This window comes from Dama dama, chromosome 5 (genome assembly GCF_033118175.1).
Source record: "Dama dama isolate Ldn47 chromosome 5, ASM3311817v1, whole genome shotgun sequence".
Classification (NCBI taxonomy): domain Eukaryota; kingdom Metazoa; phylum Chordata; class Mammalia; order Artiodactyla; family Cervidae; genus Dama; species Dama dama.
Genome location: NC_083685.1, coordinates 95,721,826 through 95,740,639, shown reverse-complemented (window position 1 = coordinate 95,740,639; position 18,814 = coordinate 95,721,826). Strand labels below are relative to the sequence as shown.

Genomic DNA, 18,814 nt, shown 5'->3' with positions numbered 1-18,814 from the left:
TGCTTGAAGAATCCCATAGACAGAGGAGCCTGGCAGGCTATGGGCCATAAGGTCACAAAGAGTCGGACATGACTGAAGCGACTTAGCATGCATGCACTATTATTATAACTCAGTTTTGCAGGTGAAGAGGCATGGAGATTGTTAAGTAAATTCTCCAAGATCATTCTCTTAGTTTTGGTTCCTTGGAAGCAAACCCTGAAACAAGGATTCACATGGACATGGTTTGTTTTGGATATGACCCCAGGAACACTGGTAGGGAGTGGGAAGTGAGACAGGGGAGGAGGTGGCCAGTACAGGGTATGTTATGGAGCAGATGGGGACTTGGAATGAGGGTAGAACCTGCATCTTAGGGTGCAGCCTGGAGACAGCAAGGCTGGGGGGACACGGGCAGGGCACTGACCAGAACTGCTAGAGTCACACCACTGGGACTCCATCATGGGGTCAGCCTGGCTCCAGCTCGGAGCTGTTAGCACCGAGTTATCCAGACTGTGCGGGGCCTAGAGACTGAACCTGTGTGAAGTGAGCACCCAGGGAGTGTCAGAGCCGTTGTTGGGTGGTGACTGATCTCAGACAGTGTCTCAGCATCTCTGTCACCACCTTATTTGATCCTGTACAAATTGCTGGAAAAGTGCTCTCCTGAGTGTAAGAAGTATGGTTGGAGCTTTGAATCCTCAGCGGCAGGATATAGAAGAAGATGGTGGCCCGATACAGTGAAGACTGCAGGACTATGCCTTCTATAGAAGAAACTTCCATAGAAGGAAGTGTCCTCTGAAATCCTCTAGGTCATAGCCCTTGTGTGGGATTCCTCAGTAAGGCTTCCATGTAAGAATGAGGGAGAGTCGAGGAACCACTTCTGTAACTCATTTCATATAGTTAAAATTTCTATAAACTCCTCCCAACACATCAAGAAGCAGAGTCTCTATCAAGATGATGCCAGTGTAGCTCATTTATACTAAGGTATAAAGAACTGACCAAAGTCACCATGGATTTCTTATAAAGAAGGCATGGAAAGAGCATGGATTTTGAAAACAGACCTGGATTTGTCTCTTGGTATTGCCAGTTATTGACTCTAGGACCTTGGCAAATTAGCCATGATTCCTCTTTTTATTTTTCTCAGTCCACACTTAGCACATATGAGTCTCCATGTGTGCTATTCACTTTACACTTGAGGAGCTCCGTCTGTAGTGGTGGAGTCAGATATGCATCTAGATGATTACTACCTAGCATGACTGAGGCGTCAGAGAGGCACATGCAAAAGACTTGGGGCTCATTACACAGAAGTGACAAGTTCTTAGTAACCTGGCTTCAGGGTGACTGGCCAGGAGAGAGGAGCACCCGGGGTGACCTGGTTACAGCCCTGTGTGTAGAATATCTACGTCCTGGAGAACCAGCGGGCACTCTTTAGGTCATCATTTAAAGAGGCGATGGAAGAGGCTGTAGTGAAAGCTGAAGACAGTGGTGAGATCCAAACACGACAGACCATCACCTATTATACACCAGGGTTTCTGTCCTGAGTCTCTGAGTACCTTCTGCACTCTGGCTGACCCTCCCTGGTGATCCCCAAACCTGGCAAGGGAGGGGTTAATGCCTAGTTCAGCGGGAACAGTCAAGCTCTGGTGTTGAATGGTGACCATTCAGACCAGTCCATACCTCCCATCAGTTATTCAGTATTTTGAACATCCCCCAGGATTGGAGGAAGAATTCGCCCTGGGAGAGGCGGTGGTGTCACACAGCTGAAGATCTTCAGAGGAAGTGGGGAGAGGCAGGCACTGGCCCTAGAACTCCCTGGGAGCCCCCTTCCTCTCTTGGGGCTCTGTGGGGCCCTGCATAGCCAGGCTGGCCTCCCTGGTGGAGGCCCGCCCTTGGGACAGCTGCTGGAGCTGCAGACAAAGAGGGCATCTCTTCGCAGCCCCGGGCAGCCCGCCATCCTCCTGTAAGGGGATCCGGCAAGGCTTGGAAGCCGCAGGAGGCCCCATCAATCACTGAGCATTTCATTATACCTTGGACAACATCCATAATGGAATAAAATGTCAGTAAGTTTACTAGGGGAAAAATAGTAACTTCTCCATAGCCAGTTTGTTTTTTATTGATAGTAATTTCCAAAGACATTCCAATATCTCCGAAGCCATCATTAATAGCCTCGCGGCATGTCCATTTTGATGTGCAAATGAACAGATGCAGAGTCACAGACAATAATGCATCGCCTCCGTTTCAGCTGAAAGTAATAAATCCGCCTCAGAATGTGTCCCAGTGCATCCCTGGGAAGTCCTTTCTTTCTACACATTCCCGCCTCTGTCAGGGAGTTAGAAAAGCCATTCATTATTTTTCCAGGAAAAAAGACTCACCTCCTCCTCACGAATGGGGGGAGGTATCTGGGTCTTCCTACAAACAGAGACAGGGCCAGCCGGGCGTGGGTGTTCCTCCAGACTGGTCAGTTCCACCCACCAGCCAGCTGGGGGCTGGCTAGCCTCTCCTTGTTTTTGAAGAACCCAACCCTGACCACTCGAAACCCTTTCTTTCTTTTTTATTAATGTGCTCTGCTAATATTTACGGAGCCATCGGCACACCCGGCCCCAGGTTACAGTGTAGGAAGAGAATAATAATAGCTGTCGCTTATCCGAGCATCTGCTGTGTGCCAACCATTGTTCTGCCTAGATGGACATCTGTTATCTCATTTAATTTAATCTTCAAACAGCCTTATGATGTCAGCAGTGCTATCACCATTTTAATGATGAAGGGTTTGCATTTCAGGGAAGTAAAGTAATCTAAAAGTGTTTATTATTAATAATGACACATTGCAACAATAACAGTCACCCCTGAGCTTGTACTACATGCCACACCTGCATTAGATAACTTTCCATGTTAGCTCATGGCATTCTCACAACCCCCCCCCATGAATTCCGTGGGACCGTATGCTTCACAGATGCGGAAGCAGAGGCTGCACATGCCAGGTCACGCAGCCAGATAAAGCAGAGCCTGGATTTGAATCTGAGGCAGCCCATGCCCAAGAACTTCTTCTTCCCGCCCCACCCTGCAAACGTGTATGTGCCAGTCTCAGCCTCCAGGGGTCTTGAGCCCAGTCACCTTTAGAACCTCCTGGTTAATTTCCCATCAGCGGTGATAAATGTTTAACAACCCCCAAGCTTGTGTTTTGGATGTTTACTTGAAAGCTGTAATAGAATTTCGTCTTTGCTGAGCAACACATGTCAGAAATTTCTCAAATATTAGTTTTCTTTTACTAAGCAGGCAGGCTAAGGAGAACGATTGATTCTCGCTGACCTGGGTGAAAGCTTTCTGGTCTCGGTAGTACTGAGATTTATATGAAGAGAGAGAAGCTTGCAGGGCCTGGGTGTCTGGAGCTCCGAGTAGAGGAGTGGAGCTTGTATCCATGGATGGACACTGGGTGTGGCCATGTGTGTGCTGATGGGCATCCTGGTGAAGGTGGCCTCAAGAGGGTCATAGCCTGGAAGGGGGCAAGACCCTGTGACAGACACTGAAGGTCTTTGCTTTCACTGAAGCCCAGAGTTCTCTATTCTGAGGTTTCTGGGTCTTCAACCTTTTCTGGCATGACAGAGAGTCCTGTCTCCCACCATCTTGGCCATCTTCCCTTGCCTGGCCTTTTTTTAACCAGGGGCCCTGGGAATTGCACATTGGTGTAGCCAATAGGACCAGCGCCTCCTTGCATTTAGGCTCCCTGCTTTCCCTCTTGCACCCTCACAGGATGTCAGTGTGGGTTTTAGGAGCTCTGAGCCGCTGCTGGCATCACGTCTGACCTTGGCAGCGAGTCATCACCTAAGGGGAAGTTGTGGTCCCTGCCCTCAACGAGCATGGTGCAGAGATGAGAAACACAGGTGTACACGATTTTTAACAACATTTAATGATCAGGATTTGCGTGACAGCAAGTTTTTCAGACACTCAATGTAATGGTGCAGGGAAAAGAGAGGCTGCAGAAGACTGGAGTGGTCAGGGCTGTAAGCCCTACCATCAAGGATGAGTAGGAAGCAAAGAGTGGATGTGCAGGAAGGAGCAGGGACATGACCAGATGTGGGTGGGAGAAATGAGCAAGGGGAGGGGGAGGGTGCCTTTATCCATTTGACAGTTGAGGAAACTGAGGCACAGAAAGTTGAAATGATTTAATCAAGGTCAGAGACAGATTTAAGCATGCTGTTCATACCCAGGAAAGTCACCCCTGATTCACATCCCCAGGAATGTGGGCTGGCAGACTCACTCCCTCAAACCACTCAGCTGGTGGCCCTGAGCTTCTGTTTTGGGCAGCTTCTTGGCAGGAGTAGTCAGCACCAGTCTCACCTGATCTGGGAGCTCCAGGACTGGTGGACGAGATGGTCACTCCTTCCCGCAAAGCCGTTTGGGAGCTGGCTGGCTATGGGGAGGCCTTGGGCACAGTGCTTCCCGGAGACGCCCAACTTCCAGAGGCTACAGTGTGCTGCTCAGGTGCCACTTGAGACATCCTGGAGCTGAGTGCCAACATTTCCCCAGAGATGGGCAGCATCTTCATCATGGGTGCCTGATCCAGATCTGGGCGCAACTCTTGTGGGTGTGCGTTCACAGCTCGGACGATGTGATGGTGTGTTTGCAAACTCCTGATGCATAGTTCCTTCAATACGCTGTGGTGCACGTGATGTTTACACATGTAATGCACTTGTTATCGTCCAGGTTCTCCAGGCTCTGCTGTGCATTTCTGGGAGTCAGCTCCCTGTCTTGGGGTGTGGTGGGGCAGGACTATTTCCCACTGACATGTGCACCGTTGGGTCAACACTGTCACTGCTTTGTGGAGCCTTGCCCCTCAATGTCCCCTTCCAGGGATGTGCTGGAGATGCCTGACCTGGTGAGGGCTCAGGGTCTTGTGGTCCTAAGGATTCCCACACAGGACAGCCCTCTTACATGTTAATAGATGCCGCTTATACACCTCCAGTGATGGGGGCTTCCACCCTCCTGCGATGGCTGATATTTTCTTTTCTTTCTTTTTTTTTTTTTGATGTGAACCATTTTTACAGCCTTGATTGAACTTGTTAACAATATTTCTTCGGTTTATTTATTTATTTATTGGTAGCATAATGTGTGGGATCTTAGCTCCCAACCAGGGATCAAACCCACCTCCCCTGCATTGGAAGGCGAAGTCTTAACCCCTGGACCATGAGGGATGTCCCAGCAGGTTTTTTTCTCTTGGACTAGCTCTCCCTGTTTGCAAGATCTCTATATTAGCTAAGATCAGACTTTGCGTAACTCATTTCTTCCTTCTGGATCACAAGGAGGCAACAGAATCTGCCTATCAGGACATTCATGGAGGCAGACAGGCCTCTCCTGGCTTAGGAAGGACAGGGATGAAGAGGAGAGGGGTCCAGGTGAAGCAATTAAACCAGCTAGACTTGGTGGGTGAGGGCTGGTGGAAGAAAGTTGTATTCTGGCTGATGCCAGGCTCCTGGCAGGGTGTCTATGGGACTATTGGGTATTAACTAAGAAAGAGGGCAGGAAGGGAACAAGTTGGATGTGTCCAGAAGCACTGTGAGGAAGGTTGGACCACAACCTTGTCCCCTAGGCTTCTCTGAGAAGTGTCATAGCCAGGAAGGGCAATGCCAAGGGTGGGTTCAGGGATTAGGACCCTCCCGCTCTCCGGGGTGTCTGAGTTTCTGCTGTGGTTCTCCCTCACCCCCTGCAGGCACCTATGTGGGATGCTTCAGTGATGATGGCCAGGAGCGGACACTGAAGGGGGCTGTATTTTTTGACTTGAGAAAGATGACCGTCGCCCACTGCCAGGATGCATGCGCTGAGCGGTAAGTGGGGGCCCTAACGGTCAGCTCCACTGGAAATAAGGCTAAGAGGGAATCCCAGAGAGTGGGAGTTGTGTCCCTGAGGTGGTGCTTCTGCTGCCAGTGGGCTGTTGGAGTGCGGTTAGAGCTCGACGGATCAGATTCAGTTGTCCAAGACAAGGTTTACTGACGAGATGGCAGGGGATTGTGGAAAGAGCTCTGGGCTCAGTGTCAGGAGACCTGGGACTCCTGTCCTGAGATTCCAGGACTCATCCTTATCCTGGCCCCAGACCCAGTGGCCGTTCCTGGATCCAGACCTCAGTGGCCCGGGCCAGGCTCGGGACTCACCCCAGGCCCCACTCTGCCTGCAGGTCCTACATCTATGCTGGCTTGGAGGCCGGGGCTGAGTGCTACTGTGGGAACCGACTCCCAGCGATGAGCGTCGGGCCGGAGGAGTGTAACCACGAGTGCAAAGGGGAGAAGAGCTCCGTGTGCGGAGGGGTGGGCCGGCTCTCCGTGTACCGCGTGGAGGAACTGCAGCCCGGCTCCAAGAAGCGTGAGTGCGCCTACCTCTCCCTGAGCTCTATCTGCCCCTGCTGGCTGCCACCTCTGCGTCCACAGCCCTTCATCTAAATTCTGTGGGACGGAAACCGTGCTCTGCCTTCCCTACCACCTTCCCTGGACAGGCTCGTGGCAGCGGGCGAGGTGTTAGGGTCTGCCAAAGATTGCTTGAGATCATGACCAAACCACATCTTTCCTTGTCCTCTGTAGGAGAGAAAAACCGATCAGGAGGCCCAGAGCTTTGGTCTAGGTGTTTCTCAGACATGCTGTGTGGCCTCCCATCTTTGGGTTCCAGTCTATTTTGTCAAGTGCAGAGGGGCGGACCAGATAGTAGGAATGTTTCCTAGCTATACAACACCTTGAAGTGCTGGTAAAAGTGAAAGCCACTCTGTCGTGTCCGACTCTTTGCGACCCCATGGACTATACAGTCCCTGGAATTGTCCAGACTAGAATACCGGAGTGGGTAGCCTTTCCCTTCTCCAGGGGATCTTTCCAACCCAGGGATCGAACCCCAGTCTCTCATATTGCAGGTGGATTCTTTACCAACTGAGCTATCAGGGAAGCCCAGGAAGTGCTGGGTAAAACTGAACAAATGTCGCTATAAATGCAAAGCTGAACTATCAAAAAAGTAAGGAAATCCCTGGCTCCAGCGGGAATCATGGCGGTGAGATGAAGATAGTTGACGATGCTATGCAGCACTGGGTCTCCACGGGGGAAGCGGCTGGTCTTCGTGGCCACACGCCTTAGGTTTTAGTGTCCACAGAGGACAGAAAAGGAGGTTTTGAGTCCACCACGGTAGAGACCTGGATTGAAACTTCTTTGTGAAGTTGGATTCAATTTCACTGAAGTATGTATCTCAGTGAAATTTTAGATTAAAAAAAAAAAAAAAAACACCTGCCAGAGACAGAAAAACTTGTCTGTTTGACCTGAGCTTCAGGTTGGGATCAGAGGAAGGTGCAGAGCAGGTCATCTGTGGCTCCATCTTGAAGGTGCCCTCCTGCCCTAAGTGGCCTGGGACTCTCACCTGGGGAGCGGGGGAGAAGGGTGTGGAATGGGAGTGACAGCCTGTGCTACACCTGAAGTCTAGAGGCAGCTGAGGTTCTGCCAGCAGCATGTCACATCACTGACTTCTCACAGCTCATGCTGCATCCTTACCTCTCAGCATGTATAGGGCACCTGCTGTATGTCAGGGTCAGAACTGGGTGTGGGGTGAAAAGGGTGACCCAGATGCCGCCTCCCCCCAGGCTGCAGGGAGGTACTCACAGTGGAGCATGGGTTCAATCCCTGATCCGGGAGCTAGGATTCCACATGCTGCATAGCATGGCAAAAAAGAAAAGAAAAAAAACCAACAGATTTGTGGAAGGAAGGGAGAAAGGGAAAGAAGGAAGGAAGGAGGGAGGGAGGAAGAATGGACACTGTCCCCGAGGGCTGGCGGGAGTAGCAAGTCAGGAGTTCAGCAGCTTCAGCCAAGTGGTCCCTTGTCAGTGACCCTGGTGAGTAAGGTTCTGAAGTCTGCTTTCTGTCAGGAGCCTGGCTTGACCATAGCCTGTCTGGGCAGTTTACCTTCTCCGATTTGGAATCTGCTCCTCCTGAGTGTAATTCCACCTATTTCAGGATCTGAAGCTGCTATTTCCCCCGGGTCAGGCCCCAAGAAGGGCAGGCACCGCTTCTCACCAGATCCCCATTTCCTTCCCCGCAGGGAGGACCGTCACGTACCGGGGCTGCTTCCGACTGCCGGAGAACATCACACATGCCTTCCCCAACTCCCTGGCACAGGCCAACGTGACTGTGGAGACGTGCTCCGGATTCTGCTCCCAGAAAGTAAGAGGAATTATGAATTCACAGCTCTGTCCTTTAACCATTCCGCCAGAATGGTGGTCTCAGGGAGGGCAGGTGCCTGTGGGGGACTGCAGCTGTCCGTCCTCCTTGGAGCCCTGGTGGGAGCTGAGGAGGGAGGGAGGCAGGTTTTGCAGCAGAGTCGCTGAGGACGCCAGCAGGGAGCCTGCTGATGCTGAGATCCAAGCCTGGGTGGGGGATTGTCAGTGAAGGTTGTAAAACTGAAAGGATCGTGCCTTTCCCGACGTGAGCTCTTGGCACAAGTGTCAGATGTTAAATTGACTTGGTTTGGAAGCAGGAAGCTGCTGGCTCGGGGCTTGGGGAGTGCTGATGGATTTTCTGTTATTGGCACTGACAGCGTTGGGCCAAGAATCTGACTTCAGGGGCTGTAGTCGCTCAAGTCCCTTTGGTCCCTCAGCCAGGGCTGAGGCATGGAGTGTGACTCTCTGCAAGGGCTGGGCTGAGGACCAAAGGCCATGTGCCTGCACCGCATGTCGACTCTGGGGTGGGAGACATAGATCAAGTTCAGATGGGGTTTGCATGTGGCACGATATGGGTGGGGTGTGAAGCAGGGCTGGTGAGACCTGCAGGCTGCCAAAGAGCTTGGAGATCTGAGGCTGGAGACCCGAGATCTCCAGACTGGGCCAGATGCTATGGCCCTGGAAATGGCCCTGAGTGGCAGTAGGCTAGGGCTTGGGGCTCCAAATCCTGGGGTCCACTGGCTTTCATGGCACTGTAACACGTGGCAGTGGAACCGAGTGGGGCTAGGAGACAGGCGGGTCCTGCCCATGAGGGGGATGACGATGGTTATCAACAGTCCTGACTGGTATTCATTATTTATTCCATGCCAGTCTCTATTCCAACTTCACATGGGTTAACCCACTTAATCCTCTTGACAACTGTATGGGATAGGTGTTCTGAGTAACTGCATTTTGCAGGTGAGGAAACAGAAAGCTTAAGCTTTCTGTCTGAAGCCACACAGCCAGGAAGGGGGAGAGCCAGGAATTGAACTCTGCCTAGTTCCGTAGCCTTCTGGTGCTTTGAAGGGTGCAGGGCGTGGACTTCAGTGAAAGCACATGGAGTTGGACGTGAAGACACGTGCCCTCCATGGGTCCCCACTCATCAGGAGCCGCCCTCCCTCTGCTCTGTGCTCTCAGCCCTCTTGAGATGCTTCCCTTGGAGATGGGGGGAGACAAAGCCTTTTTCCTACATGCTTTCCTCTTGCACAAGTGCAGCCTTTGAACTGGCTCTCTTCCATCTCCAGCATGTCCAAAGCCACCGCCAAGGGTGTCTTGGTGTCAGGGCTCCTGAGACACAATGCTGGGAGCCGAGAAGATCATTTTGTTGATTCAGAGACACCTGGACTGGGGCCCCCTTCTCCCCCTCTCCTGCTGGTGGGACCAGAGCCAGTGGAGGTGGCAAGGACACCTGCTCCCATAGCAGGGAAGAAAACCTCCTACCCTGGGCTTCCTTCACACCTGCGGTTCAGAGCGGCTCCCTGGAAAGACCCCCACTATAATCAGAGGAAGTCAACTGGTCCAGACCTGCCGGCCTCCCGGGTCAACAGATGTACAGGCATCTTCCTGTGTGCTGGGCGCTGGGTTGCAGCCTTCCCCTGCTGGTCAGCTCTGATCCTCCCAGCACTCTGTGAAGGGGGGTAGTCTGACCCCTGCTTGCTGCAGAGCCAGCACAGGTTTGCAGGAGTGAGAGTTCTCACACACGAGCATGGAGGGACCGGCTTTACATCCCACTCTTATCTGTCTGTCTGTTAGTCCCTCAGTCATGCCCGACTCTTTGCAACCCCATGGACTGCAGCCACCACCCCCCACCACCCCTACCTCTGGGCTCCTCGGTCCATGGGATTTTCCAGGCAAGGATACAGGAGTGGTTTGCCATTTCCTTCTCATATATATATATATATATATATATATATATATATATATATATATATATATATATATATATATATATGTAATTTAATTAGTTAATTTATTTATCTTAGCTGCACTGGGTCTTCATTGCTGTGTGCAGGCTTTCCCTAGTTGCGACGAGCAGGGGCTACTCTTCACTGTGGTTCCAGGCCTTCTCATTGCGGTGACTTCTCTTGATGCAGAGCACAGGCTCTAGGCGTGCAGGCTCAGTAGTTGCGGCACACGGGCTTAGTTGCTTCAGGGCACGTGGGATCTTCCTGGACCCGTGTCTCCTGCATTGGCAGGCGAATTCTTAACCACTGGACCACAGGGAAGCCCCCCCCACATCCCACTCTTGACCCCATGCCCCATGCTTTTCATGCTTCTGCCTCTCAGTGTGACATCGGTGGAGGAAGGGGACAGGTGGGTGGGCTGTCGAGGAGGAGACAGGAAAAGAAACAAGAGGAAGGGAGCCGGCAGCCTCACAGCTGTGCGTCGTTGGTGCTTTAAATTAGTTTCCATAGATAAGATGCTCACGTGGAACACGGTGAAAGGACACCCAAGGGTGTCCAGGGGAAAGCCTTCCTCTCACTCTCTGTGTTGTCCACCTGTCCTTCCTTGGATGCAGGCGATGGGCCTAACCTCTCCCTCCCACTCTCAGAGAAATTCTATGAATATTCAGGCAGCTGTTCCTTTACAGAGTCAGGATGGCATCACAAACCCCACAGGTGGTGACGAGCCGCACGCACTACCCTGCCCCGCTCTCCTTCCCTGTGTCTTACAGATTGCTCCAAATTGGCACAGGAAGCGCTTCCTCACTCTTCTATGCCATTACATGGATGTCCTATCATTTATTTAACAAACACCCCACTGTTAAGCATTTAGGTTGTTTCCAATCTTTTGCTTTTACAAACAAGGTTGCGATGACTATCCTTATAGGGGAGTAGTTCTGTGTTGGTGGTGGATCTGCCGGACACAATTCCTAGGCGGGGCTAGTTCCTTGTTCTGTGAGTAAACTTTGCTGTACTGCCCTGGTCAAAGGCTGTGTTCATTTTATGCACCCCTCCCCGCCCCAGCTCTGCGTGAGAGAGGAGCAAGGCACCCCTGAGACTCTGCTGTTGGGGAGGATGGTTTCAAAGCCACATCCCAGGTGGATGCCCCGGTGTATGGGGGCACCTTCCCTGGGGCAGCCCGTGAGGGGCCCAGACATAGAACTCCAAGCTTGTAAACACTTCAACGCCTCTTTCCAGCCTTTCTTCAGAGGTACTGACACAAATCCAGGTCGGTGCAGTCTCGCATTGAAGCATGTGCCAAAAGAGACCTGCAGGCTCTTGGTACCTTATGCCATTTTGCACCTTAACGCTTCATACTTCTCCCCTTAAGATGGATTTCGTGGATGGGTTACCTGCTCAGCTCTGGGCAGTGATGCTGCGAATTGTTCAGACAGAACAAGGATGAAGGGGCACCCAGGGTTCTCATAAATGGCCTTTGCCCTCCAGGCGTCAGGATCTGTGCTGAAGGCTTGGCTCCTGTCCTCGCCTCCCCTGTATCGTTGGATGGGGGGTGGGGCTGTTTTCTTGGGTCCCATTGTTTAGATCCACAGAACGCTGCAGCTGTGAGGAGTAGTCACTATTTCCAGCTTTAAAGTTGAAAGCAGGTCTTGGCAGGACACTCTTAGTGGGACAGGGCCAAACGCATGCGCTGACACTTACCGGGTTGGGGGTGGTGCCATTCCCCCCTGAAGAGAGGCTAAGACAGGAAGCAGGGACTCTGGCATACATCAGAGTAAGGTCAGTGCCTGATGGAGATGAAGGAGACTGGGAGGAAGGCTTAGGGAAGAGGACTGCAAATGTTTGGAAGGGTTGTTAGTCGCTCAGTCCTGTCTGACTCTTTGTGACCCTATGGACTGTAGTTTGCCAGGCTCCTCTGTCTATGCGATTTCCCAGGCAAGAATACTGGAGTGGGTATCTCCGGGGACCTTCCCAACCCAGGGACTGAACCCAGGTCTCCTGCATTGCAGGCAGATTCTTTACTGTCTGAGCCACTGGGGAAGCCTTAGAGCTAGCAGATGCTGGGCAGTGTCAAAGGGCAAACGAGGGGTGTGAGGAACACACATAAAACTAAGCAACACCTGGGCAGGGGTGAGGGGATTGGGAAAGCAGCCAGCCTGCCCACCTGGGGTGCAGGGCCCCATGGCACCATGTGAAAGGTGGGGTGGGGACAGAGGCCTGCCTCTGAGTCCAGATGTTTGTCAGTTGCTAAGAGGGAGCTATGGACGGTGTGGTGGGGGAGAGGGCGGTATAACTGGTGTGGGCCTCATAGCTGTGGGTAGGATGCTGGGATCCCTTTGGGAGGCAGTAGTCCTCAGGGCCACCCCCAGAGATGCCTTGGCAATACTATGACCTAGGTTTGCCTGTGACCTGGCTCTGGAATTAGAGATTCCAGGTAGGGCAAGGATGATGCTACAGATGTACTTGCAGGTAAAGCCCCTATCTATCTGAGAGAGTGAACCTTTGGTCCCCAGAGTGTCTGTTCTTCCCCTCTCCCTCGTCCTGCCCTGTGGCTATAAGTGTGACTTGGACTCAAGCCTTCTGGATGGTCCCCAACAGCTCTCAGCAGGAGCTGGACTAGGACCCCGATCTCACTCTATGGCAGGGTTGCTCACCCTTGCATCTGTTATCAGTTGGGTCAGATCATTTGTGTGGGCATCTGTCTGTACAGTGTAGGATATTGAGCATCCCTCTACCCTGCTACAGACCAATAGCACCTCCATGCTTAGATGTGACAACCCAGACTGTCCCCAGACATAGCCAGGGTCCCCTGTGGTGCCCCCATTGAGAACCACTGTCCAGCGGGCCACCTGGAACCTGTTGGCTCAGCCATACCAAGACCCAGCTCACATTCACCATGCATCTGAATCCTGGTGATCGATTATCTTCTGCAACTATTTAGGGAGGATGAAGGAGCAAATTCCACTTCCAGCCCTGAAGTCTGGTAGGTGCAGGATCAGTCGGAAGTTGAGGCCTGCAGAGGTCACAGTTCTATTTGCCGGAAGGGTTTTCTTTGTCCTCTCCTGGATGTGGAGGGTGAGGGAGAGAGGTGAATTGGGGGATTTCTGGCTGTACTTTCCTGCCTGGAGTGCCAAGCACTTCCTCTCCGGAAAGGCCAGCAGCAACCAAGGCTGCAGAAACGTCCCAGTGGCAGCTTCATCTCATCCTAATTTGGCTTCTAGACAAGCTCAGATATACTGCAATGTGGGAATGGTTACGTGATGCCATGGCCATACAGTGGACTATAATACAGCCATTGAAAATGTTTTCAAAGTCTTTTATGATGGAAATGCTCACAGCAGAATGTTAAATGGGGCACAGCTAAATTGGGGAGTGGGGGCTACAGGCTTAATTAGGGCTGACGGGCAGGGGCGCCAGGAGCAGCAGATGCCAGAGGTGGGGCACAAAAGCAGGAAAAGAGGAGGCACCTTCCTTGTGCCATGCCCCAGTTTTGAGCACCATCTGAGGTTTATTTGTGGCTCCCAATAAGAATCTCTGCTTTTTTTTTTTCTTTGCTAGTTAGTTACCATGGACTTGGGGAGCTCCCAGAATGTAGTTTGACAAGGAAAGAACACTTTGGGCCACTGATATCAGCATCTTAATGATCTGACTGTCTGCCAACAAGAGCAACTTGACCTATGTAAATGTGTTTTTAAACACAGTAAAATGATCTTGTCTAATTTTCTGCGATCGTATTGGAGCTGGAAGAAAACCTGCTCATTCTCAGTCCTCCGGATCCTGTCACCTCCTTCATTTGGACAGAAGGTGAGAATGAGCTTAGCTATTTGCAGTGCTGCCCATTTGGGTGAGGGGTCATTAATTTTGAAGCCCCGTTATTGGTGCAAGAGTAGACAGGCCCTTTATGGGAGCGTGTGTTCCACGGCAGGGCTGATGTGTGAAATCCAGCACCATCTGTAAATAGGTTACTAACGTGTGAAGCTTCAGCTATTAAGCCTTGTGATCTGAGGCTTGTTCTCTCAGCAACGGCTAGTAGTTCTACCGAGAAAGGCTTCGCAGGGAGAGGTGTTATCCTTTCTGCCTGCCCCCTTTTAGCCTCTTTTGGGGTGTGTGAGTTCTGCATACAGAATAGTAACCACCTGGATGTTTTCCCAGCAATGTATCTTCTGAGGTTTTTTCCCTTTGTCCATTTAACGGAGGCGTTAACCCAGCCGCCTGTGTGATGGAAAGGCACAGATTAACTCCAAGCTTGCTTGTTCTCTGCTGGGCGGTGGCCTGACCAAATCCCCTTGGATCTTGATAGATGCAGTCCATCCTGTGTGGCCCCATTCCCTCCACTGGGCATGAAATTTCACTTCTCTGCCAAGGATTGGGTCTGTAAGGGTCTGGGTTTTCTGAATTAGTACCTCTGTCTGCTGTCTGGGGCTCCAGTCTCGGAGAGCCATCGCCCAAGGGGACATTCCCTAGGGGACACTCTGACGTTTGCCCCAAGCTGTCTTGAGGTGGCACCTTTGAAGCTGGAGACGTGGAAGGGGACTAGTGAGTCAGTGCTTCCAGTGGAGAAGGGTGGATACAGAGATGGCTCAGCACCCCCACCGCCACCCCATGTGTTAGCCTCCCCCAGACTCAGACCAACCAATCTGCCGAGAATCTAGTCTCTGCAAGACACCTTAATAGTATGGTTGTTCCTTAAAGAACACGGTTTGAATTGTACTTGTCCACTGATACATAGATTTTTTTCAATGAAGAGGTACCACAGTTTACATCATCAGCCACTGGTTGAATCCGTGGGCGTAGAACCACAGACTTGAGGAGCCGAGCATTTTGTTATCAGCAGTGGGTTCTGGAACCCATTCCCAGCAGATACCAAGAAATGACTGTATTTCATTCCATCCACAAATCCCCTTATAGCTGGAGAAGTCAAGACTCCATCTGTCTGAATTTAAACTCATACCAGAACCCTTAATCATTAAGCTACGCCCCCCTTTTACAGATGATAAAATCAAGGCTCACACTGCCCAATAGTTTGTTGATAGTCATGTAAATGGGATTCAAAACCTGGGATTCCTGGGGCTTCCAAGTGGTGCTAGTGGTAAAGAACCTGCCTGCCAATGCAAGAGACATAAGAGACATGGGTTCTATCCCTGGGTCTAGAAGGTCCCCTGGAGGAGGGCATGGCAAAGCCCAGGATTCCTTATGACAAGCCTTGAACTGGGTCCACTTCCCATAACTGCCTCTCCAAACCACACAGCTCTGCACCTGCACTCAGGTCAGAGGGAAACATGCTCTCAGTTCCAGGATCAGTGGGTTTACATTCAATCTGACATTTGCCTGAAAACAAGAGTCAACTCCCTCACCTCCCGTCTCCCTCCAGGGGCATCTCCTCTCCTTTTTGTGTCTTAAATGTTACCCAGTTCTGCCTCTGGAGGCGAGAGACTGGTCAAAGCCAACCTCCATGCTGGTTCATGGATTTCATCACAAATCTACCGCCTTCATGTGTTTGCCTCCCAGAGATTAAGTGTGGTGTGTGGCAAAGCCCCGGTCTAGGAGTCTGGAAGGCTGGCCTCTGCTCCCACTCACATACCCTGACGGCCTGAGGTTGTCATGGGCTTCCTTCCGCCTGCCTCCAAGCCTCAGTTTCCCCTTCTGAAACCTAAAGCTCTCATCTCTGAAGTTTGGGGTGATGCTGTGTAATCCTAGAGACCCTGAGAAAGGTGCCTAGAGAGGAAGCAAGGATGGAGGAGAGGAGATCCCAGAGCGGGTGCTGCTTGGGGCCTCACTCCTTGCCTGGGGAATGTCCACTCCTTGACCCCTTGGCCACGGCCAAGCCTTTGCATATGGATCCCCACCCCACCCAGGGATTCCCAGGTGGCGCAGTGGTAAAGAATCCACCTGCCAACGCAAGAGACACAAGAGACACGGGTTCGATCCCTGGGTGCAGAAGATCCCCTGGAAGAGGAAATGGCAACCCACTCCAATATTCTTGCCTGGAGAACCCCATGGACAGAGGAACCTGATGGGCTGTAGAGTTGCAAAGAGTCAGACAGGACTGAGCACGCATGTATGTACACGCCCCACCACTTGGAGAGCCCAGCCCTGGCCATGTCATGACCTGGCTCTAGGCTGATGCCCACCCACACCACAGCCCCAGCTCGCACCCGAGCTCCCATCCTGGGCACCCAGCCTCAAGCTGTAGAGGAAGTACCGGGATGAGAAGGTATATACCCCCTGCCCTCGGACACAGGCGGAGCTGGCTCCCTTTTGAACCCCTCATCTGTTTGAAACAGTGCCACGTCTGTGCTCCCATTTTTCTGCCTTGCTTTCTTGGTTCATTTTCTCCTCTTCTCTCTGTGCATGTGTTCTCTCTGTCTCTTTGTCTCTTACTGGAGCTTGGGGTGGAGGTACAGGAAGCAAGGAGGTCAGCAGAGAGATAAGATTCATCAATATTTAATTTTTATGGAAATCCTGTCTTAGAAATCCCCAAGGGGCTGAAAATTGTTCTGTGTTTTCAGAATCCAGTGATGTTGCTGAAGAGGTTATGTTGTAAATAAAACCACATTACTGTCTGCAGCTCTCCCGTTGCTCTGCAAACACCCGGAAACTTGACAGTTTAATCCACTCAAGGAAGCAAAAGGGTTCGGGTCACTGGTGGGGGCAGCCCAGGAATACAGGCTCCTGAGGCCTCAACATCAACCACTGCCACCAGGGAGGGAGACAGAGCCAGCCCAACGAGCAGACTTTTTGTTTCTTTTTTTTTTTTTTTTACCATGTGGCTGAGATTCTTGTCTGAACAGGATTCTCAGGATGGCAGAGCTCCCTGAGGTTCCTGTTGTCAGAGAGGGTTTGCTTAGATGGAGCAGACTTTCTTCTCTTTACTCATGCCCGGGGCACAAGTGACCAACAGAAGGCTCATGTCCGAGTGCATTGCCAACAACTTTGGGGGGAGTCGAGATCTGGAAAGGACGTTCATTCATTCATTCCTTGGTTCCTCCATCCAACATTCATTAAGCATCCACCATGTTGTCAATACTGTTCTAGGTACTGAGAATGCAGCGAAGCATACCAGGCCCTCAAAAATCTCAGCTTACATTCCCGTGGGTAAAGGCAGACAGTGTCTGTGTATTAGTCATTCAGTCATGTCTGACTCTTTGTGATCCCATGGACTGTAGCCTGCCAGCTTCCTCTGTCCATGGAATTCTCCAGGCAAGAATACTGGAGTGGGTAGCCATTCCCTTCTCCAGGCCATCCTCCTGACCCAGGAATTGAACCTGGGTCTCCCACATTGCAGGCAGAGTCTTCACCATCTGAGCCACCAGGGAAACCCCAAAGACAGATAGTAAACCAGGTAAAATAAGTGAAATAGTATAGTGAATGATGACAAGTGCTGTGGAGAAGAAGAAAGCGGAAACCTTACATCCTTATATATTTTCCCGTGGGAAATGAAGATGTGTATCCACTGAAATTCTTGTCCAGGAATGTTTATAGCAGCAAGATTCATAATAGGTAAAACTGGAAGCAACCCAGGGGCCCATCAAGTGAATGAATCCACAAACTGTTATGTCCACACACGGAATAATACTCAGCGATATAAAGGAGCAATCTACTGCCAGATAAAACAACATGCGTGGACTTAAAAAATATTTTTTTTCTGAAAGGAACCAGACTCACAAACATATGCGCTGAGGGATTCTATTTTTAGGCCATTCTAGAATAGACAAAACTCATCTGTGGTGATGGAAATCAGACTAGGAGGAGGGAGGGAGAGATGAGTGGGAAGGGGCTGAGGAAACGTGGGAGGGAGGTGCGATGGGTCCTGATAACCATTCATCAAACAGCCTGGGTAGTACATCAAGGTCAGAGCATTCTTTTTTTTTTTTTCCATTGACAAACTTCTATTTTTCATATTTACCACTGATTTTTTTTTCAATTGGAGTATAACTGCCTTAAGGTGCTGTATTAATTTCTGTTGTACAACAACATGAATCAGCTCTATGTACACATATATCCCCTCCCTCTTGGACCTCCCTCCCACCCCACTCCCATTCCACCACTCCAGGCCATCGCAGAGCACGGAGCTGAGCCCCCTGTGCTATACAGCGATTCCCACTAGCTATCTGTTTTACACATGATAGTGTATATGTGTCAGTGCTACTCTTTCAAATCATGATGGACCTACTTACAGGGCAGGAATAGAGACATAGATGCAGAGAAAGGACTTGTGGACATGGGGCGGGGTGGGAGACAGAGAGGGTAGGATGAACTGAGAGAAGGTCAGAGCATTCTGCTGAGGGAAGTTACATGCATGAAACAGAAGCAGACAACACAGTGAGGGGTTATGGTGGGTCTCAGTGATGGCAGGAGGGATTTGCAACTTGAAATGGGGTGGCCCTGGAAGGCCTCATGGAAGAGGTCTTACAGAAAGCGAGGGAGAAAACCATGAGGGTGTCTTGGGAAAGACAGTCCAGGCAGAGAGCACAGGAAGTGATCCGCTCGGCTGCCATAACTGAGTTCCACAGCCTGCCAAGTGGCTTAAAGAATGGAAATTTATCTTCTCTGAGTTCTGAAGGCTAAAAGTCCAAGATCAAGGAGTTGGCAGAGCTGACTTCTTCCAAGGCCTGTCTCTCTGGCTTGCCGATGGCCTTCATTTCCCTGTGTCATCACTCCGTCTGTGTGTGTCTGGGTCCTAATCCCGTCTTATAATGACACCAGTCAGACTGGATGGGAGCCCATC

General features: G+C 51.1%; 1 protein-coding gene across 5 annotated transcripts in view; it reads left to right on the top strand.

Moving 5' to 3' along the window:
• The window catches only part of WSCD1 (WSC domain containing 1), a 42,948-nt gene that overhangs the window by 13,091 nt on the left and 11,043 nt on the right, over positions 1 to 18,814 (top strand). For all 5 annotated transcript variants that reach the window (XM_061143186.1, XM_061143190.1, XM_061143185.1 and 2 more), the window contains exons 3-5: positions 5,678 to 5,792; positions 6,140 to 6,324; positions 8,029 to 8,150. In XM_061143186.1, coding sequence (XP_060999169.1) covers positions 5,678 to 5,792; positions 6,140 to 6,324; positions 8,029 to 8,150 — 422 coding nt within the window. The remainder of the gene's footprint in view (positions 1 to 5,677; positions 5,793 to 6,139; positions 6,325 to 8,028; positions 8,151 to 18,814) is intronic.